The sequence below is a fragment of the Nesoenas mayeri genome (assembly GCF_963082525.1).
Source record: "Nesoenas mayeri genome assembly, chromosome: 13".
In the NCBI taxonomy this organism is placed as follows: Eukaryota; Metazoa; Chordata; class Aves; order Columbiformes; family Columbidae; genus Nesoenas; species Nesoenas mayeri.
Window position 1 is genome coordinate 146,486 of NC_137550.1, and position 22,619 is coordinate 169,104.

The 22,619-nt window shown below is 49.2% G+C and overlaps 1 protein-coding gene across 3 annotated transcripts in view; it reads left to right on the forward strand.

Moving 5' to 3' along the window:
* Positions 1 to 22,619, forward strand: part of ARHGEF6 (Rac/Cdc42 guanine nucleotide exchange factor 6) — a 37,695-nt gene that overhangs the window by 9,772 nt on the left and 5,304 nt on the right. For all 3 annotated transcript variants that reach the window (XM_080352893.1, XM_080352891.1, XM_080352892.1), the window contains 13 exons: positions 3,262 to 3,389; positions 3,800 to 4,001; positions 6,406 to 6,476; positions 7,520 to 7,614; positions 9,135 to 9,230; positions 10,060 to 10,182; positions 11,979 to 12,117; positions 14,048 to 14,107; positions 16,136 to 16,282; positions 17,151 to 17,237; positions 18,217 to 18,295; positions 19,061 to 19,194; positions 19,503 to 19,628. In XM_080352893.1, the coding sequence (XP_080209019.1) occupies positions 3,262 to 3,389; positions 3,800 to 4,001; positions 6,406 to 6,476; positions 7,520 to 7,614; positions 9,135 to 9,230; positions 10,060 to 10,182; positions 11,979 to 12,117; positions 14,048 to 14,107; positions 16,136 to 16,282; positions 17,151 to 17,237; positions 18,217 to 18,295; positions 19,061 to 19,194; positions 19,503 to 19,628 (1,487 nt within the window). The remainder of the gene's footprint in view (positions 1 to 3,261; positions 3,390 to 3,799; positions 4,002 to 6,405; positions 6,477 to 7,519; positions 7,615 to 9,134; positions 9,231 to 10,059; positions 10,183 to 11,978; positions 12,118 to 14,047; positions 14,108 to 16,135; positions 16,283 to 17,150; positions 17,238 to 18,216; positions 18,296 to 19,060; positions 19,195 to 19,502; positions 19,629 to 22,619) is intronic.

The following is a 22,619-nucleotide window of genomic DNA, read 5'->3' on the forward strand; positions in this document are numbered from 1 at the left end:
GCCACCCGTGTCCCAGCTCACCCGTGCAGTCACCGGCCGAGCTTTGCTGGGGAATAGTTTCTATCACACGTTACCAACAGGGCTATAGGGAAGCTTGGTTTCATGGTAAACATCTGTTTGAACACATGCTTTCTCTGTTTAAATGTTAAAAAGTGCAGTGCCTGCGATATAATTAACTGCTCAAGGCAGAGAGCACCCTTGGGAAAAGTACAGGGTAAAATAAATACATGTCTAAAATGTTTGCTTTTTGGTGGCTTGGCCAAGTTCCTGAGAAGCAGGAGCCTATGTCCTACAAGCCACCACCGCAGATGGCCCAGCTTGTCCGTCTCGCCAGAGGCTGAGGGCTCAATGGAGCCTCAGGACAAGGCTGGTACCAGTTCCTGCCCTGGCCAGGGCTCTGGCATCCCTGCGCATCCTGACACTGTTGTCAGAGCAGAGGGATGTAGGTGACAGCTCGAATAACGCTGTGGGAATGTGGTTTCTGAGCATCCATTTGAAGTCCAAATCCCGGTGTCTTCATGGATCTTGTTACACAAAAAAAATAGAGGTGTCATGTGTAGTGGATAAACTCAGAGTTCAGCAGCTCAGCAGTAACAGCAATACAGAGCTTGATGCTTTCATCTGAAAGAGAGGGCAGGGGAGGAAAACCAGCTGTGCTGGATCAGGCAAAGCTCATCTGCCAAAAATAGTGTAGGAATGTGAGCAGAAAACCCAGCTATTTTAACCGTAGTTTAAGCAACATATGGCAGCAGTGTTACATGCTGGACCAGGCATAAAATAGGACGCTGTCATGATGCAATATAAATGATACACTTCCCTGCCAAACTGTCAAAGTCAGTTTTACATTTGTTTCTAGGTTGCTGCAGATATTTATAAAAGCTTTGGAAGATTGGGAGGGGCAGGGAGAAGCATAAAATCTAAAGTAACCAAGTCATTTCCGTGGGACTGATGCTGATGGCTTGAATAAGCCAAGAAGTCTGGACTCGCAGTTTACACCCTCCCTTTTTAGAAGGAATCAGAGGAAGAGCATCTCACGCTGGCAGTCGGCCACCCCTCCTGGCCTGTGACTCGCCGGGAGCAGCCGAAACTGCTCCTGCTCAAATATCAGGATGCTTCAGATTGAACAAAAAAACAGCCAAAACCACTCTGTGTTGCAACGTGGGTTTTCTGTGTGAAGGGGTTTTGCTGTTGCTGCAGCCCAGGGAGCTGGGAATTCACCGTGCAGTAATTCGGCAGTTGTGTAACGGGCAGGGCAAGAGGGAAAACGGCCCGACAGCACACGAGATTGAACGGGAACATGGACCGGGCAGAGCAGGGCGTGGGGCCGGGGGCTTGTAAGGCAGCGGCGCCTGGAAGTCATAGTCACAGAGCCGGTCCCCATTGTACGTGGCACTGGGGAAAGACAAAGCAAGCCCGTTCTCCAAGAGCTCACAGTTTGCATTGCTCCAGATCCAATTTAAGGATGAGGTTGTTTTCCTATTGAAACAAAAATCCTCTGGGGAGAATAAAAGCCCAGCTGAGTTCCTGTAACTCCCACCAAACTTCCCCTTTGGAATTATTTTTCCGTCTTGACATTCAGACTGGACAAGAAGGGAGGCAAAACAGTCTTAGTTTGTGTTTTCTGATTCCTGCTGATGCTTGGTGGCTTGATCACCCTCTCCTCTTGCAGCGTTTTCGAATAGGAACTCCAGACATTTTCCAGGGGACTTACATCCCCAGCACAGAGATTCCTGCAGACTGCTCTTCTCTGTCCTCCTTTTGAGCTCAGTCCATGGGCATGCTGGGCCCATAGTGCAGATGGAAACCAACAACTCTGCGATACAGAAATGTTCTTAAATCTAAAATCTAAAAATCTAAATCTAAAATCTTAAATCTAAAAAGAAGGCAAATCTCAAAAGTACCTTCATGTTTTTCTGAAATGATAACATCCGCTGGTGCTTCATTTGAGCACCGTGGCACGTAGAAAGGAGGTGATATGCATGTTGTGGTATGAGGTGCAGTAACAGAGACATACTGGGAATTACCAGGTGGCTTGGATCCTGTGTTTTTACCTCTCTGCAGCGTCCAAGCAGGGCTGAGTGCTGCCCGGTCCTGCAGGAGCCAGGACCGCTCTTGGTGATGAGGCCACTGACTCAACTTCAGCACAGGGCAGTTGTGACCAGGAAACTTTTTACCTTCTGACAAGTTTTTTGGTATCGATGTAAAAACAAATCACTAATTGTGAAAAATAGGTATGTGTCAGAGCAGCAGCATTATTTCCAGCATCAGGCAGGTGGTGAGAGGAACAAGCCCAGAGAATAGTTTGCAAGATGATGAGTGTTGAGCGTGTGAAGGAGGCAACTCTCAGAGCTCCTGGGACAGTCTGAGCCTTTCCGTGGGCTGCCAGTCTCCTGGGGGTGGCACCTCTGTCCTTCCGCAGCGCGGGCTGAATCCCTCTCTCATGTGGTGATGGCAACAATCCACAAACAGTGGTCAAAATGTGCCTAGCCTCTTGCAGCTGTATAATGAACCCAGAAGGACTTATCTAAATAGAGAAGCGATTGTGTTGACCAGCTGTTCAGCATTCTTCTTCACTCAGCATGGAAGCCCACGCTGCAGCTGCAGAGGTGACCTAAGCGCACTCACTGTGAGCTAAACTTTGAAACACCTTCGGTGGTGATTACTCAGATCCCAGAAACATTCCCAGTTGGGTGGCATTGGGCTGTTATTCTATTTTTCTACAGTTTTAAGGGGGATTTCACAAACATACTATGATTGGATGTGTGGCTGCAGAGCTGGCATAACCTCAGAGTGCATTGGGATGCAATTCAATTTCTGCCATCATGAAAGCATTTATAGAATTATAGAATAGTTTGGGTTGGAAGGGACCTTCAAAACTCATCCAGTGCCACCCCTGCCATAAGCAGGGAGGACGTCTGCACCCAGATCACGTTGCTCAGAGCCCCGTCCAGCCTGGGCTGGGATGTCTCCAGGGATGGTTCATCCACCACCTCTCTGGCCAACCTGGGCCAGTGTTTCACCACCCTCATTGTAAAAAATTTTCTTCCTCATGTCTAGCATTGACCGAGCCCAGCAAAACCATCCTCACCATTGACTGGGAGTACCCGCACTGGAGATGCAGTGCACTTGCTATTCTGCACCGAGAGATGCTCCTTCAGCTGTTTTGTTGTTTACTTTACAGGCTTTAGCCTTTGTTTTACTGTGATGCAGAGGGATGGGGGACAGTTGGGTAAAACTCAGACGTTGTTTTTGCCTCACCAGATCAGCCGTCAAAAGGGCCATGTTCACATCTATCGTCTCCTAGCTCTGCGTCTGGAGGTCCCCACGCTGACTCCAACGGTGCAGCTTCCCAGTCAGCGACGGTGTTGAGGAGGCAGTCCAAGCCTATGGTATCCTTTATTTAACATATCATCAAGGGTTTGATGGTGGGGGTAGGGGAGTATGAGTGGTACCTCTGGGTTGAGCATGCCAGAGGTGCTTGTCCTGCCCTGATCTCCATCACAGCTTTGCTACCCTGGCTGGAGAGAGTCTGGTGGCTTCTCCAACTCGCAGTGCTCCTCTCTGTGACATGAGAAGAGTAATTCTTATCTGCGCTATGTTGCACTGTGATACTAAATTAATGCTTGGGGACCTCACAGTCCTCTGGCAGGAGTGCTTACACAAAAGCAAGACATTATTGCTGTTATAAAGAGCAATACTGAAAAAACAGCTGTCACAACAAAGAAGAACAATAGCTTGTCCTAGTGGCTTCTGCTTTTTTGGACTATTTACTGATGTTTTCCCATGTTTCTCTCCTTAGGAGATGACCGAGAATGGCAGTCATCAGCTGGTGGTAAAGGCCAGGTTCAATTTTAAGCAGACCAACGAAGATGAACTCTCTGTTAACAAAGGAGACATTATTTATGTCACCCGGGTTGAAGAAGGGGGCTGGTGGGAAGGGACCTTGAATGGAAAAACAGGCTGGTTCCCAAGTAACTACGTCAGAGAAATCAAACCCACTGGTAAGCAAACTGCTTTCAAGGACTGATTAAATGACAGCGGTATAATGCAGTGTAGATCCTTGTGCCTTCGGGAAATTGCTGCTATTTATTAAGGGCCATTTGTGTCCGTAAAGCAGCAGTGCTAATGGAAGGATGAATGAGGCCAGAAGGGTAAATCCTAGTCTTTTGCATGAGTTCTTTGAGAGCTGCTTTGCCCTCTTCCCCAGAGCATCGTGCCTTTCTACGGCTTTTTGTCAGAGATCTTAGTCAGGCATTGAATTTGCATTTGATCCTGGCAGCGGTGGGTGCTCACGTCTCAGTGAGGAAACCAACAAAAACTGTATGACCGCAGGGAACACTCCCCTGGTTTGTCCATAGTGATGGCTGATTTCACATAGTACATTTTCCCCCAGATGCATCTTCTGCTGCAAAGCTACAGGCAATATTGAGAAAGGAAGAGGGAGGGAATGATCCAGCTGCTTTTATTGAGCTTTGTCTAGAGTGTCCTTAACATTTTGTGCCCTGTGATTTTAACCAGATGTGGGGTGGTGATGATGTGAAGCATGCTCCTGGCTAACTGCCCTGTACCGCTACATACCCATTCAATCAGCTCACCCTGTTGTGCTTCCGAGGCCGTTGTGTGACAGTAAACTTGTTTTTTTTCTTACAAAATCCAACTTTAATTCCTTAATGCGCCTTGGGAGCTTGACTTAGACAGAGACCTGTTGTGTGTTCAGTGCTGGTTTTATGCCTTAGGATCAGCCCTGGCCTTAAATGCTGTGAGAGATCTGCAGAGTGCACAGCCCCTGTTAGACATTCTTGCTCCCACACTTGCAAGCAAAAAACCAAAGGAGGGAAGAATAAAAAATGCAAAGGAAGGAAGAATAAAATTAATGAGTTCAGAATCAGGCCAGCTTTTATTTAATTCTAAATGAAAACATCGTTGTTAGGGTATCTCATCTCCCACTATCTTCCTCTGGGAAATGATGTCTGAGCTGGAGCAGGACATTGCAGCAGAGAATGAAGGCCTGTCTGGCACAACCCAGGAGTCTCTAATTAAGTCAGCGAGTGGAGAAGAGCAATGTTGGGTTTTTTTTTTTATAAAAGGACAACAAACTTCAGTCCCATGGGAAAACCAGATGGGAGCTGCATGAAAAAAACAACACCTCACTGAAGCAAAGGGCGAGTCTCATTGATGCTCATGTAGGAGCCCATCTGATTTTTTGTTTTTAAAAATCCACAGAAATTTTCCCTCTAGATCACTCTCCAGCACCCATTTCACTTGGGAGGGGGGTTCATTCCCCCAGCCCCTGCTTGCCGAGGACATGTGGCCGCGTTGCAAATGACAGCTGCAGGGACCGCAGCCAGGGCTGCAGCCTGGGGGATCCCTGCCTGGAAACCTGCGGAAGCCACCTTCCATTGCCTCCGATGTGTGAGACATGTCCCTCCAAATTGAGTTACTTGTTTTTCAGCAGTGTCTGTGCTTCCACCGTGTCCTAAGTGTGCTCTTTGGGTGGAAATATCTAGCTGTGTGGAGCAAAGCTCCTCCGAGCCTTTAAATGAGGCACCAAGCTCCTGGCTGGAAGTGACAGGAAAATCGACAAGGGCAATAATTAGATGATACATCAAGCTGAGGTTTTCAGGGGCTAAATTTATCAATTTGAAGCTTCTCCCCTGCTATTGGTGTGGAAGGAATTGCCTTCTGTGAGTGATTGCGGGGAGCGAGGAGACAGCGGCTGCTCCGCGGGGCACCGCGGTGTTTGGGTACAGAGGAACAACGGTGCCGCTGCTGTGCCGGGAGAGCTGGCAAAGCCGTGGTGCTGGTGGGAACGGGCTTCTGGAGGGAAGGGAAGTCGGAGCGGAGACTGGCAGATGTGTGTGTGCGTGATGCTGGAGGCACCCACAGGGATTTAACACAGGTAGAAGAAGGTGGGAATTGACTTCCAGGTTCTTGTGAGCTTTCAAATTCAAATCCACCTTCGTTTGGAGAAGGATTTTGCATCACAAATGACTGTGGGGCTCAAGGTTCGGCGTCTTGGTTGTTGTTGGCTTCAAGTGCTTTGTGAATCACCTGGAACATATCGCTGTATCCAGCATTTCTGATAGACGCCCAGTTTTAAAGCCCAAATTTTGTGGGCCGGGTGAAGCCAAACCGTAGCTCCAAACAGTGCCAGACACTGGGCTGCTGCCATGGTTTTCAGGGCAAACCTGTAAGTTATTTGGCAGAGGCTTCTGGTGCGACTTGCTCGGCTGCCTTTGGTGTTGTGCGCGCCTTTGGTTTGCTCCTGTGTTTCTGAAGCAGGCAAACAAAACCCTGCAATCAAAGTTATGAAGTTATGTTTGTTGGACATGATGCAGTGGCTTTTCCTGCTGGAAAAATGAGAACTGTGCACTGTAATTTATTGATGTATTTATTTTCCTACAGATAAACCACTCTCTCCCAAAGCATTAAAAGGACTTGAAGGCACTCAGCTGACAAAGAATTATTACCCTGTGGTAAGTTTTAAAGTGCTGATCATACATTTTAATAAGTAGCATATTATTAATCTTCTGAACCAGCTCCTTCCCTTAGAAACCAGTTGAAGCGATTTGTAACAATTGGGCATGTGACTCCGTATTTAAATGCAGCTGTTGCCATTTCCTTGATTCAGGGCTGTCGAGACAATAACCGCAAATGGAAGTTGCTGCAAGATGTCAAAAGGAGAGACTCAAAGTAGGCAACTGAGATATAACATAGCAAAGGCAGCAGCTTGGAGATCAGTGATAGGGAATAAGGCACAAGGGACCCCTGCGGTGTAAGAGTTAAAATCTCTGCACGCGAACATCCCTGGCTCTCAGGGCCAGAGATGAAACTTGCTCATCAGCATATCTAAATGTATTTCAAGTAAAGCAAAGCAGAAACAATACATCCAGAGAGTTGGGAACCACCTCTACTATCTCCAAAGCTCTTCTATGCTGAGAAACTTCAGTGCTAACTGGCAGCGTGCAGGTTTGCCCACCCTGCTGCTGGAGACGAATTGGGTGCTGAGATGGATTAGCAAGACCAAACCCAACTCAGCATGTCCTTGAAGTGGCAAGGGAGCTGTGTCCTGGCTGGAGCTGCTGCAGGAGCCGCCCTTGGCCTGGCCACTGTTGCAGTTAAATTGTCGCCTGCCCTCCTGCAAACGGTGCTCCCAGGATGCATGAACGAACCATTCGCTTGCATACCTTGGCAGCCGGTTATGCATGTAGGGTTAGGCATGAGCCTCCCAGGGGTCAAATACTAAACTCGGGTCCAAACTGACGTTGTCTTCATGCTTTACCAGAGAAGAAGAAGCAGCCCTTAACTCCTGCTTGCCAGGACTCCCCCGGTTTGCAAAGTAAAATCCCGAAACTGGACCCTCAGGGCTTTTCTGAGTGTTTTGGGTTCTGCATTAACAAATGTAATTTATGGCCTTAAAATACACTTCCATGCTTTTCCACCCTTGGAAGCTGATGTCATGTTCCTTTGACTGGTCACTGGTTCTAGGATCTACTCAGTGCTCTATCTCTCACCCTAGGTGTTGCAAAATATTCTGGAAACAGAACGAGATTATGCGAAGGAACTACAGTCACTTCTGGGAACTTACTTAAGACCCCTCCAGTCTTATGATAAGTAAGATATAAGGGCATCTGAGGTGGAGAGAACCCTGCAACATTGACCATAGTTCATTACTTTGCTGCTTTTGAGTGTTTGTTAGGGACTGTTACTGCTCTTCTTGTAAAGCCTCACAGCTTCTGTGAACCAGGAAAAAAAACCCATGTTGTACAGGCTTCTGCTCTTTCCTATTCCCCAGGCACTGGGCTGTGTTAGAAATGGGCATTTCCATCTGGTAGAGGGCTGGCTGCTCCACCCCATCTGCAAGCTGGTGCCTGGCTGTCCCGGCATGCGTGTTTCCCAGCAGCATGCCTTGCATGGCTTCTTCCCTTGTGATTTGCCTTGTTGTGACTTTTCAGCCCCAAGCGGCATCTCCTTGTCATCTCTTCATTTTGTGCGCGACGACACGTATTCTCTGCGGTTAGATTGACTCTTGCTGAATCCAACCTGCTGCTGAGTGAGAAGTGACCCTGTCTCCCCATCTGTGCAGCCATCGGCTGTTAGAACCTCCTTGCTGCTATCCCTCATGGCCTGAGCGACACCAGGGTGACTGGGGGACTTCATCAGGGCTTTACCTGTGGAAATAAGCCCGTGTGTTTTCCATCCGTGCTGGGCAGCGTGGTGCAGGGGCAGCACACACTGTCCTGTCCTTGCCCAGGCAGCACACTGGTACCTCGCAGCAGATTGCTGTCAATAATTTCACCCTGCAGAAAAGACCTTCCCCTCCTGCTTATTGCTTCAGTTTTGCAGTCGTCTCTTCGGAACAGTGCTGGCTCAGTCACCCCACCCACGCGGCTGTGTTTGGGGCCAGGGTCCCTCTGGCTGAGCAGGCGGCAGGAGCACCGGGTGGTCCTGGGGCATCACGAGCAAAGGGCAGATATTTAGACGTTGTCCAGTCTGGAGTCGGGGGAGAGCAGTGTCTTAAGGCCTTTTGTATTTAAATCTCTCCTTCCTTCCCTGTGTTTCCACATGGGATACATTCGGCTGTTAAATTTTCTTGTGCTCTCAGCCTTGGCATTAAGCAAATGGCTTAAATGAGGGCGGGACAAGAGTGACTCTGAGGGTTGCTCTGAGGATGACAGAAGCAGACACATTAGTTTTGGCTAGGAAAAATCCAGCTTCTCTCAAGGAACAAAGCAACCCCTACCTGAGGGGCTGCTCTTTAGGACCCTCTTCCCATAGGGAAACCCACAGCATGAATCCCTGAAGACAAAGCTTTGTCTGTGCACACACCTCCTTCCCCACTCCTGGCTGAAATCCCATCTGTCTATGTTTATTAGACAGCTAAATATCTAAGAAGATTAGTGTGATTAAGTGATTAAAATCCAATTAAGATAATCCTTGACAGCAGACATCTTCTCCGGAAGGCTGTGGTGAGCAGCTCACAGCTTGTGGATTTTGTGTTTTCCCATGTCTCATGGTGTATCTGGGGAAAGAGAAATTCTTGGGTCTTTTTGGAAGGACTGCTTACAGATACCATGGGGGAACTCCTGAGAGCAACATCTCTTTGATGCTAATTGGCGATTTAACTCTTCTAGGCTCAGCGCCGTGGACATCGCATCATTGCTGGGAAACGTAGAAGAAATCTCTGCATTTCAGCAAACACTGAACCAAGCCTTGGAAGAAGTTGCAAAGTAAGCTCACGCCATAGTGCCAAGGGTGTTAAGCTATTAAACTGCAGCTAAAAATAATAGAAAGACACGTTCATTAACGTTCCTCCTGGCTGATGTCTTAGACTTGTTAAATATAGTAGAAAATAACAAGATTGAAGAAAGGCAGCAGGTAGTGCTTTGGCAGGAGGGAAGTTAGAAGAAGCTGACATTTCTACTGTTATGGCATCTGCTGAATGAGAGTGTCACTAGACCTGACGTGAAGGTGTCACTAGACCGAAGATGCAGACACATGCAGGGTGGGAGTTCTGGCAGGCATGAAGATGGAGATTGCCAGGAAGCAAACAGCAAATTATTAGAGGTAATGATTTCCCATGGGGAGGGTGGCACACGTGTTCAGCCTTAGCCCAGCCTCTCCTTTGGAAGAGCTGGAAAGAGATGAGGAAAAGATTGAATATTGGAAATGTATTCAGGCTGTGGCTTCATTTTCTCGCTCTGTCTCCTCTCTCATATTCATGGGCAACCCAGATGGTGCAACATCCCCCTCCACAGCGCCCAGTGCTTTCCAGCACATCCTCATCAGCTACAGTGGGCTACAGCATCCCTGCTGCAGCTCTGCTGGTGGGACAGGACATGCTGGGTCACACCTTGTCCCGGCCTGGTAAAAGGTTGTGATACCCAGTCCTATCTGAGGACTTTCATCCTCCTCCCCAGGCTCGGCTCTGCAGTTACATGGTGACCTGAGAATGTCCCCACACAGCAGGTGGTTCCTGGGCAGATCCCTGAGAGTGCCATAGCTGCAGGGTGCAGATCAAGAAGCTTAATGTTGTGGCTGGTGTGTTGGTGTCTGTAGGCTCCCCGAGAACCAGCAGCGCGTGGGAGGCTGTTTCATGAACCTGATGCCTCAGTTCCGCTCCCTGTACCTGACATACTGTGCTAACCACCCGTCTGCTGTCAACGTCCTCACACAGCACAGGTGAGTGATGGAAGAGGAGATGCAGTGAAATCCTGCCTTTTAAAACTTACTTTTATTATTAATACTTGGCCTGGCGTGGCTTTTGACCTGTATTTTGACAATAGAGCAAAGAGATTCTGCTGTTGGGAAAACTGCTGGGGCCTTGGGCTCTTCAATGTAGCATCTCTGCTCCAGCATGAAGACAACTCATGCTGCTTGTCTTCTCAGCTGGTCTCACAGGACTCTTACCTTGGGTAAAAGAGGCGATTTCAGCCCTTCCTGTAGCATCTCCCAGATGTTGTTTCAGACCCACTATGGAAGTGCTCACACACTGACACATGGGAATATCTTCCCCTGTGACACTATAGTGTGGGGCACATTGTTGCAAAAGGAAGGTGATCATCAAGTCACAGTTGCCCAATTTAATAATTCAGCTGCTCTTCAACCAAATGGTTAATTTGCCAGCTTGTAGGTAGATCCCAGTAATAACACCTTCCTTCAACATGTCTAATTTGAGTAGACACCTGAATTTGTGTAAGATCATGCTAAAGAGCATGCCAAGCCAAAGGGCTACAACTGTGTCATCCCTGCTGCAGTTTAGCTGTCCTGTCTGCAGCGATGGCACAGCCAGGAACTGGCCTGCTGTTTAAGTCTTCCCTTTCTGTAATGGCAATTCACAATATATTTACTTCTCCGCTGAAATCCAGCTTTAATTCAGCCTAATGAAAAGCCTGGCTCCTGTAAATGACTCATTCATGTGGTTCCTCAGTCTGACCCCTTTTCTTAAATCAGTCAAAGAATCAGCTTTAGCAAATGCGCTGGCACATTCAAGCCACGTTTTCCAGAGTGATGTACGCGCTCACACCTGCGTCACGGCTCCCAGCAGGGACCCAACGTGTTGCTGTGGCATCTTCCAGCGCAGCACCAGCCTCTGCAGCCCATGCTGCCCACCAGACGCCTGGCCCTGTGCCACCTCGCTGCGCCGGGGGGTCAGATGCATCCTCCCCTGCATCCCCTGATAGTGGGGTCTTCATAGAATCACAGAATAGTTTGGGTTGGAAGGGACCTTCCCAGCTCACCCAGTGCCCCCCCTGCCATGAGCAGGGACATCTTCACCCAGATCAGGTTGCTCAGAGCCCCGTCCAGCCTGGCCTGGGATGTCTCCAGGGATGGGGCATCCACCACCTCTCTGGACAACCTGGGACAGTGTTTCACCACTGTCATTGTAAAAAAATTCTTCCTTATATCTAGCCTGAATCTCCTCTTCTTTAGTTTAAAACCGTTACTCCTTGTCCTATCACAACAGGCCCAGCTAAAAAGTCTGGCCCCATCTTTCTTATCGGCCCCTTTTAAGTAGAGAAAGGCCACAATAAGGTCTCCCTGGAGCCTTCTCTTCCCCAGGCTGAACACCCCAGCTCTCTCGGCCTGTCCTCCCAGCAGAGCTGTTCAGCCTCGGATCATTCCTGTGGCTCCTCTGGCCCCTCTCCAACAGGTCCATGTTGTTCCTGTGCTCAGGAACCAGAGCTGGACACAGGACTCCAGGTAGGGTCTCATCGGAGCAGAGGGGCAGAATCACCTCCCTTGAGCTGTTGGTCATGCTGCTTTTGGTGCAGCCCGAGATATGATTGACCTTCTGGGCTGCAGCTGGAAGCTTGCAGCTCCCTGCCCACCCTGCTGGGTTTGCAAAAGGGGAGGCTGGGCTGCTTTTAAAACAGCACAACTCAGAGCAGAGCCCTAGCCAGCCGAAGAGCGTGGGAGGCAGCAAAACACAGCCCTCAGCGAGCCCTTCTCCTTGTTGTTGTTGTCTCTATTTATAGCGATGAGCTGGAGAAGTTCATGGAGAGCCAGGGTGCGGCCAACCCAGGCATTCTCATCTTAACCACCAGCCTCAGCAAACCCTTCGTAAGGCTGGATAAATACGTGACGCTGCTGCAGGAGCTGGAGCGGCACATGGAGGTAGGTGGGATGTGGGGCTGCTGGGCAGGCTGTGCCCCTTGATGCTACAAGAGCTGCACCCCCCAAGCTGCAAGAGGTACCTCTGCCCGTTGGTATTTGACCACCACATTGGCAAAAGTACTTACCACCCCCAAGGAGACGTTCCACATCTGTGTGACACCTTTCAGATTAAAAGTGGTAAAGTGATGGAGGAGGCAGAGGAGAGTTGTGGGAAGGCATTGCCTGCTCTTTGCCCCAGCCCGTCCTCAAAGATGGGCTGTTTCCAGCACAAGTTAAAGCAGAATTCAAGGTCAGGCTACAGCTGGTATTTCTTTTCACAGTGGGTAATAAATCACTGGTTTTATTATCATTTGATGAGATTCCTATCGCTTGCAGCTCGCTCCTTCAGCTCACAGGCACGTGCCCACCTCTTGCCCAAGGCTGGTGCTGCAGGGTGGACGCAGAGCCACAGAGACAGACATGGGGACATACATCCAGCTGGTAGCTGGTGCAGATGTAGGGGTGGAGGAGCGAGTGCCTGAGAGGAGGGGGAACAGTGAGGGGGACAGAGATTTCCTTGGCAGGTGGCAGATCTACTTTAGGACATTTCTCCCTTCTGGGAGACTGTAGAGATGTCCATCCCTCTGCCACTGGAGCTCTGCTACTCATTCACCTGCTTGTGCACTCCAGCTGCGGGGATGCAAACCTTGGGGGTGGTACAAGGAGGTGAAGAAAACCAAAGTAACAGTTTATTTTTAACCCAGTTTGCTTTTTCCCCCTCTTCCAGTATTAACTCCTAGTTAATTACTCAGCATGCTTAGCCATGATCATTCAAATCCAGATCCCAGCGAGAGGATTAAAACCTCTGTGCTTGAGGCAGGATTTTTTCTGCACAGGAGAGGGCATAAGCCTGCACTGTAGCCACACTACAGGCCTGGCCTATCGTACTCTCGCCTGGCTTAGCTGAGCTGCAGGGACTGAGCCGAGCTTGGCTGCAGCCACCATGCCCGTACAAAGACACGCGTGCTGTTTCCAGGATGCTGCGTGGGGTCAGCAGTGGATCTAGGGACACACACATCAACCTGTTTCTCTTAGTTTCTAAGCCAAGTGTGGGGGTTTGGTTGCATGAATCAGTAGAGCTGAGGTTTAAGCTGTGAAGCTGTGGGAAGTGTATGGATGTAGGCAATATAGATGTATACATTGTGGCTGTATACCACAGCATTCCCTGCAGTGCTGCACAACTGGAGACGGTGCAGGTCTGTCCAGGGCAGCCCTTGTCCTAGCTTTGGAGGTGAGCGATCCCAGGCAGGCTCTCACAGCTGCAGGGACGGCTCCATCACAACCTAAACACCTTTGGATTTGCTTGGCGTGAGGTCTGGAGGGTGAAGAGCTTATGATGTAGGGCCTGAGATGCCCAGGAGGAGGTGCCAGGAGAGTACCAGAAGGCAGCTGTGGTCAGAGATAAGGGGCAGCATCCTGCTTTCCCCTCCCTGCTCCAAGAGCTCTCCCTGCAGACGTGCCCTCCCTTAAACCCAAAGGTGATGCTCCTGGAAACTGCACCCTTGATGGGGAAGTGGCTGGAACAACCTTGCATGCCAGTGGAAGCTTCCTTCCCGAAGGTGAAACCAGAAATCCACCTTGCACCTCCACCTGTTTGGATTGATTTTTTTGTTGCCAGCTGAGTTTGCTCGAAGTAAAACCCTATCTGCTTTTGCCACTTTGCACTCATTAAATGGGTATCAATGAATTGCGTAGTTGCTTTAAACCATGTCACATTGAACAGGGTGGTGAGGAAGATACCTGGGGGATTTTGTCCCCCTCCTGCAGCCTGTGCTGCTGGAACCCCACATCCCCAGCACCCTGCGAGCTCTGCAGCCCTGGGTGCTGTGCTGGGGCGGTGGGTGCTGCCCAGGGCAGCTGCTAGAGCCTTTTCACTTTTTCTTTTCACTAGGAGGCGCATGCAGATCATGAAGATGTTTTGAAAGCCATCACATCCTTCAAGTCCCTTGTGGTAGGTGGCAATTCTTAAAATAGAGTGCTCCGTTTCAGGGCTGTGTTTCATGAAGAATGAGTCAAGCCTGACATTAGAAAAAAAAGGTCTTTTGGAATGGAAAAGATCGGTTATGAAGAATCTTAATTTCAAGTTTCGAGCCTAGAGCTGCCCCTCTGCCCGCGTGTTTCAGCGGTTACACGCTGGCTCCGTGGTCCCAGCAGCAGAAACAGGATCTCCAGCTTTCTCCTCCACTGCAGAAAGCCACGTGTGGGTAGTGGTGGTGATAGGGTTCCTTTCATTTCCTTTTGCCTCCATACCCTGATCACCTGCCACCTGAAACTAGCCCACCCTTGCTCATTCAGATGAGCTCTGAAAGGTGAACGAGGGTGTCTGACTCAACCCCTCTGAGCATGTTGAGTGACTCTTGGTTTTGTTGAGGTTTGCTCCTTGGGCATCAGGAGGTTTTGACTGAATTGCAGGTAATTTGTGGTGCTGTAGCCACCAGCGGGGAACAGAGCAGGGAATGAGTCAGAGGTAACAATCCTACTTCTGTGAGCTGTGTTACCTCCAACCCTCTAAGTCCTACTGCGAAGATATGAAAAAGAGGGGGGAAAAGCCATCCACGTGCACAAAGGTTTTACCTGGCAAAGCTTTTTTCGATTATTAAAAAAGCTTTAGTCTCTCTCATTTTGTAGCCACTGAATACCTTTCACTAGAACCACTCCAGATGTGGTCCAGCTTCCTTCCTTAGCACAGCAGATGCAAGTTTTTGGTGCTCAGCAGTGCAGATAAAAAGATGGGGAGGAGAAAGTTCATAGAAAACAGGAAAGGGTGATCATGTTACATTTACTTGAAATGTGTGCTTGGGCACTGAGCATTTAATTTAATTGCATTATGACTGCAAAGCTTCAGTGTGGATTTGAGGTTAAACAGGCAGAAATGCCCCTTGTGACAGACACGTTGTTCCATGGTGGGACAAGGGATGCTCCTGAGCGACAGCAGGGCAGGGATCACAGAGCCACACTGCATCTGCTCAGGCTACAATGGATTGTTGTGGATTTTATAGGGATTTGCATCCCTGGGAATGATGGATTTGGACACCCATGGAGCCGTCAAAGCACAGGACAGTTGTAAAATGAAAGGAAGCCCCCACTGTGTGGCTCAAAATTGTTAATTTTCAGACTAGACCCAGCACAGCCTCTCTCTTTGAAGATCTGAATAGTCAAAGAGTTTGTATGAAACTGAGTTAGAAAGGAGGAAAATCTCTGTCAGAAACAGAGGTTTGGAAAAAAAACAAGCAGCTGGTGAAAACTGAACCCAGGTTTGGCTTTGCAGCAATTTTCCCTGTTGGCAGAGGGGTCAGTTAAGGCAAGTTTTGCTTGGACTCGCAGGTCTGTCGTTGCTCAGTCAGCATTGTCCTCTGCTTGCTGAAAGCTACTGAAGGACTGGCCGTTCTGTGTGGCTCTACCAGTCCCCGCCTGCTGAGCATCGGTGCAGTCTTTTCAATTACAGCACCTTCAACAGCTTCTTTTTGGCCTACTGTACTGCACCACTGAGATATTGTGCCAAGCCCTGCTTTTGGGTTTGCAAGTTTTGGTTAGAAAATATCCACCCATCTGATTTGTGGGGGCTTTGCATTGCTGCAAGTATAACTCTCTCTGCTGTTTGGGCAAAACGGGCAGAATGTCTCCGAGCATCAGCAGAATTAGAGGCATTTCACTCTGCGCTGTCTTGGTTTGGAAAATATGACCCTGTACTCTCAGAGGTAGGACTGGTTTGGAAAGAAAAGTTTGCTCAGTGCAGCTAGCAATTTATTTGACATTTTAACGTATACATTATTTCATAAATCACTAGGGTGTGATTTTTATTTTCTTTTTTTAACCAACTTTATGTAATCAAGCCAAAGCAGGCTTTCCTGATCTCTTGATGTGACCAGCCCTGAGCCCACGTGTCTGTGGGAGCCTTGCTGGTGAAACCACGTGCATTGGGATGGTTTGCGTTTGCGCCTGCCCTTGGGCTAACGCAGCACCCCACTGTGATTCCCAGTCACAATGCCAGGAGCTGAGGAAGAGGAAACAACTCGAACTGCAGATCCTTTCCGAATCCATCCAGCGCTGGGAAGGAGAGGACATCAAAACGATGGGAAGCATCATCTACATGTCCCAGGTTATGGTGCAGTGTGGGGGAAGTGAGGTGAGTGCAGCGGTCATTCTGCTGCCTAAAGACATGGTGTCCAAATACCCCCTTACTCACGGGATCAGTGGCGCAAGGCGGCAGCTACTCCCACTCCAGACCAGCAACGTGCTGACAAATAAAGCTGATAAATAATTTTACCTGGAGAGGTGCTGTGCAATGGGACTCTGCAAGTCTTTGGAGTCAGGCACCCTGGGAGCTTGGCTTCAGGTCTTTGATGACACACTTTTCAAGCAAAAAAAGTATCTCAGTGTCATAGAGCACATTAATTTCCCTCTTTTCCCCCCTGTGACTTACTGTGAGAAATGAGAGTGACTTGAAAGTGTGCATTAGCGAAACCATTTTGCCACGTCCTGTGCACAGCACGGCAGATGCTGTGACATCCCACTCCAGAGCTGACTGTGCTTTGGAAATAACTGGAGGGATTCCTGTGGTACTGCTCCTAAAGCATCACACCAGTGGTGTTAAAGGCACACATACTGCATTCTTGATGTGAGAAAGTTCTTGTCATCACTGAATTGCTTGCTGGCTATAACAACTTTTCCTTGGGAATGGAAGACCTGTAAACAAAGCCCTGTAGAGTCAAGTCCCAGAGTCTTATTTGGGACATGAGATGCTGAGGGACATAAGGTTTTGGTGTTCTGAGACACTCTGAAATGACTGGAGGAGGATTAGTAGGATGCAGACAAAATGTGTGTGGTAAAAACTAGTACAGAAAAGAGACACTATAAAGAAAAGAAGCCAAAATAATTGGTTTGGGGGTGATCTGTCACAGGCTGTGATTCCAGCTGCAACAGGTTTGGTTTGCTGGAGGAAAGTGCTTGTGGTGCATCACGAGCTGGACTAACCTAAATTCTTATCCCCACAGGAGAAAGAAGAGCGATATTTCTTGTTGTTTTCAAATGTTTTGCTGATGCTGTCTGCAAGCCCACGGATGAGTGGGTTCATCTATCAGGTAGACATGCTTAATTTGAGGTTGCAAGGCGTTAGATGTGAAAAAGGAAATCAGATAGCTCTTATCAAATTCAAGTTTCCTTAAACCTCTTTGTTGTGATGCAAGTGCCCCAGGCTGGGAACCATGGCTTGGTTTTACTGTGCCTGCCAGGACAGTTAGTGTCTTTGTCCTGCCAGCTGATTAAACAGCACTTGGTAAGTGCGAATACTGCAAAATTAGAAAAAAAAAGAGATGCATCTGAAAAACGCTTGTAGCATGTTGTCCTACATGCTGTTCTGAGGAATTTTGTGTATGTGTGAGGTGTCATGACGCAGCTGTAGGGTTTTGTCCCAGACAACCAGCCAGCTGAGTCTCATGGTTGTGCCAGCTCTGGAAAACACTACTATAAAGCCCACTGTAAAGAGCCCAAAATTTCCACTCCATGAGGCACCTCAAAACACTGCATTTCTTGTGTTTTACCGTTTGAATGGCTGCAGTCAGGCTGCTGGGAGCTTGGCTTTTCTCCAGATGCCCGAAGCAGTCAGATATTCTCCTGTTGATGTGTCCTACAAGCATGATGGGGGAGATGGGAAAGATTTGGGAAGGATTTGGATGAGCTTTTAGATTTTACCCACCAGCAGGATTAAGGTGAACAGGCAGTTCAGATTGCAAAATGGGGACAGGGAAGCCTTTCAGAAAAACCAGGGGAAGTTCATCCTGCTGACTTGGTTGTAAAAAGGGTTTGCACCGAGTGAAGGGAAAGGGCGGCAGATGAGCTGGGGATGACTCAGTTGTCAGGGGAGCCTCTTCTCAGGGGTTTGACCTACTTGTGTAGGGAAATCTAGATCCATACATTAAAGGAGACTCTTTATGCAGTCTGAAGCCTTCACAAATTAGTTTTTAATGACGTTTCCCAAAGAGAAAGGAATCAGCAGAAACGAGCAGAGCAGCGCCTGCTGGGAAGCAGATGCAGACACTGACCCCTCCTCAATTCTCCTAGGGAAGGCTGCCTTTGATGGGAATGACGCTGACAAAGCTGGAAGATGCGGAAGGGAACGAGCACATGTTTGAAATTGCAGGTCAGTGTGGCCCCTGCCTGGGGACATCCTCCCAGTCCAAAGAGCAGCTGCCACTGGAAGTACTGGTCCTCCTCTTCCCCCCACCCATTGCACCACACTCTTCTTTTTGCCTTTTTACCACGTGTTGTCTGAGTTCCTGACCATCTCCCTCCTGGTTGAGGCAACCTTCATCCAGTGCCCTTGAGCTCCGTCTTTGGCTGCTTTTGGAGACCATAGTGTTCTGTATGGCACAAATCTCCTGCCAGGGCTGTTTGTGGCCCCAGCAGCACTTCTCTGTGCAATGCCTGCCGTGTCTAGATCCGGGGTCCATCCCACACAGCTGTGAGCACAGAATAGTGGCCTTGCTCATCAGGTAGCTTTCTTAATGTTCCTCCAACTTCTCCATTTCAATTTATCTCATTACCTGTAGCTATACATGGTTGTCATGCTCAGTGGCTTGGCTGCAGTACAGCTGTTTGTGCTGATGGTATTTGGTTTCAGGGTCCTGTTATACATGGAAATGTTGCATTTGCTTACTTTTACCATTAAACAATTCCTCACACGTTCATCTCACCAGTTCCCTTAGATTTCTGTGCTGCTCTCACACTGGCTGGCCCTGGGTGCCCAGAGCTCAACAGGCAGTCACATCTTTGCATTGGTCTTTTGCAGCCACTGGACTTGGCAAGCTGAGGAGCCGTTTACTGCTGTGCCAAACTGATCTCACCCTGTGTTTCCTCTTGGGTCTCTACCGCTTGCTAAAGATGGTTATTTAACCCTCTCCCGCAGGGAACATGACGGAGCGGATCACTGTGTCCTGCAGCACCAGCCAGGACTTGCATGAATGGCTGGACCACTTGCAAAGGCTGACCAAGGGGACGTGCAACACCGTGTCCAAAACGCAGTCCTGGGGCGCTCATTCGGTGAGTGTCCCACCTCCCCGGGCTCTCTGCTGCCTGGGGTTCCGCAGCACTGCCTGAGCTCTCTGGTTAGGCAATACAGCTTGATCCTGAGGTAACGTGTACAGCTGGAAGACACATCCTGCAGTTTTGCTTGTAACCGTGTCATGCTTGTACCATTTTACCTGTATCCTGCCCTGTTTTTTTTACATGATGCAGATGTCTCAAAGGAGGTCACGGTGAACTCTCCTCCATCCCCCTCTGCTGCTGCTTCTCTTCTTCTCTTGTTTGTTTACTAACAGTCTGTATTTGCTTCTCATCTATTCTCTCAGACATTTAGTTCAGCCGCACAGATCCGTGGGCCTCTGGAACCTCCCAAAATCCTCAAGCCCTGGAGCCTGAGCTGCCTTCGTCCTGCTCCTCCACTCAGACCGTCAGCAGCACTGAGTTACAAAGAGGTAATTGTCCTGTGGGCCTGCAGAGGAGTGTGGTTTCATGGCAATCCCTAGTGCTTGTGTCCAGGTTTCTTATCCTAATAGCGAGGGCACAGAAGCTCGGGTTAATGGGGATGTTGAGAGGAAATGACTCCGAATCACAGAATGTCCTGAGTTGGAAGGACCCACAAGGATCACTGAGTCCAGCTCCTGTCCCTGCACAGGACAACCCCAAAATTCACACCATGTGTCTGAGGGTGTTGTCCATCGCTTCTTGAACACTGTCAGGCTTGGGGCCGTAACACCCCCCTGTGGAGCCTGTTCCAGTGTCCAGCACCCTCTGGGTGAAGAACCTTTTCCTAATGTCCAGCCTAAACCTCCCCTGGCACATCTTCCTGCAAAGTCTCACCCTAGTCCTGCGATGGATGCTTGTGGCTCGGGCTGGTTTTGTGCTGCAGATGAAGCATGAGCACATGTGTTTGCAGGCTCAGCCCCAGACCCCATGTTTGCTGTTGGCTGCTATAGCCAGCACCCTCAGCTACTGGATGTCACTGGTCCCACAGTGCGGTGTCCCACAGCCTTGCATGTCCCATCAGTGCCGTAATGGAGCTGCCTCTCCTCCTTCTCCTCCTCCTACGTGGGTGGGAGCTGGGCTGCCCCCTGGGACGTGCTGCCCAGAGAGGAGAGGGGAGACTTTATCACTGTCTACAACTACCTGAAAGGAGGTTGTAGCATGGAGGAGGTTGGTCTCTTCTCCCAAGTAGCAAGTGATGGGACAAGAGGAAATGGTCTCAAGTTGTGCCAGGGAAGGTTCAGATTGGATATTAGGAAGAATTTCTTCCCAGAAGGGGTTGTCAGGCATTGGAACAGGCTGCCCAGGGAAGTGAAGAAGTCACCATCCCTGGAGGAGTTTAAAACACACATAGATAATGTTCTCAGGGACGTGGTTTAGTGCTGGAGTTGGGTTATGGTTGGACTCAATGATCTTGAGGGTCTCTTCCAACCAGAATGATTCTTCGATTCTATTCTGAGAGGAGCTGCAGCAACAGCTCATTGCAGGATGAAGCAGCAATGCTGCACCAAGAGGAAGAGACAAAGGCCCGTTGATATTTCTCGTGTCTTCCACCCTGTGTTCCGGTGGCTGGAGCTGAGCTCCCTGCAGCAGCCGTGGGGCTCGACCCTCCTTCGCTGCCCACCTGAGTGTTTTACACACCTGTTCCCTGCTGGGATGCAGCAGCCCAAAGGAATCGCTTCCCCCACAGAAACCCCAAGCCTAGGGGTAGGAGGTGGCGTGGGGGAAACCCAAAACACAGCTCAGCTCCAATTCCCACCCCCCGCTGTGGCTACAGTGCTCTCCTTCCCTACCTCACGTTAAACTTCTGGGATTACTCACCAGTAACTTGGGTAACGTTCCTCTCACTGAGTGAGCACTCTGGTTCTGAGTCAGCTGCTGGTTTTGATGCAGCAGCTCTAGGAGCATCACTGCCCGGGCTCCCAGCAGGGACAGGGACAGTGAGGGGGCTCGCAGCCCCCCAGGCCCCCAGCACTCAGGGATGGAGAACCTGGCAGCAGGGGGGCTATGGATCCACTACTCCAGGTAGAGACTTTAGGTAACCTCATGGTATTTTGTTACATTTATTCCTTAAAATTTGTCAAACAACGCATTTAAGTTTGGGAATGAAACTGTTCAAAACCCAGCCAAGCAGACTGGAAACAACTCTTAATCTTTGCATGGTCCAAATCCCTAATGTAGATTAAACCGTTTCTTGCTTGCCTGGTGAATTAAAATATAGAAAGAAGCTTGAATTAGAGGAGAGATTTTTCTGCATGAGAGTGCAAGGCTGATATGTGTTTATAAGGCAGGCCAAAACCAGAGCCTGAGTGATATCATTAACACCACAGTCCTTTGCAGTTTCTTGGTTGTCCCCTGTTGTGCGTATCAGGAGTTAAAAATCTGCATAGAAACCAGGCGAGAGGTTTTTGTCGCAGAGTCCGAGCATGAGGGAGCCCTGAGGAGTGGGATGCTGCTGCAGGCAGGATGGGAGTATGCAAAAACCAGAACTGTGGGTCACACAGGAATGGGCTATTCTGGCCACGCTGGTGGAAACCCAGAGACTCGTGAACATGAGCCTGTGATGACAAAAGTGAAATAAGTTCAGTTGTTGGCCCAAGCAGATCTGCATCTGCCTCGTCCCTCCCTCTGGGGTGCTCAGTCACTAAGCAGAACTCCTATTTCACTGTACTTTTTTTTATTTTTTAAATTTAAAGTAGGGCACAAAATAAACTATGCTAACAGCTCGGTGCAAATCAGCTTCCTATAATCAAGATATAATGAAGAAATACAAATTTCAAAGGTTATTTGCAGGGAAAGGAGTGGGGGAGTTCGATTAAAAGATTAAAGAATTTCAGACATCCAGGGTTACTTTAACTGGCTCCGAGTAGTGTAGGACGGGATGGCACAGTCGTGTGCATTTCCTCATACCCAGCCGTGCTCAGGAAACCCCAGAACCTGCTTGCGTACCGCCCAGCACTCTTGTTATTTCCATTGAAATTGGGTCATTTTTCCTGTTCCGTTTCCAGTAATTTGAAATGACAGAACAGGTGCTGTGAGTAAAGCGATGTGTCCAAATTCAGGTTACCAAAGTGAAAAAGATTTACATATGATTTCTCCTAAGCGGTGCATCTCCCTGTGCCGAGCATCACCGAAGTGAGACACCCCATGGGTCATGCCGGTGGAGCGGGGAGATGCTGATGCCTGACGCTATCAGGTCTCCAGGGAGGATGGCAGGTCCCCTCCAGGAGGGTCCCCTTTGAGAGGACACAGTCCTGGAAGATTGTCACCAGGGTGGGCAGAGCATCTTCCCATTATCCTGGCTGGGTCAGGTTGAAGAGCACAGGACCAGTTTTGGGCCCGGGGCCAGACCCCAAGCTGCTCCCTGGGGCTTGGACAGGAGCGTTGGCTGTCACCAAGGGCTGCTGCTCCTAGACAACCAACATCTACAGAAACCTACTGCT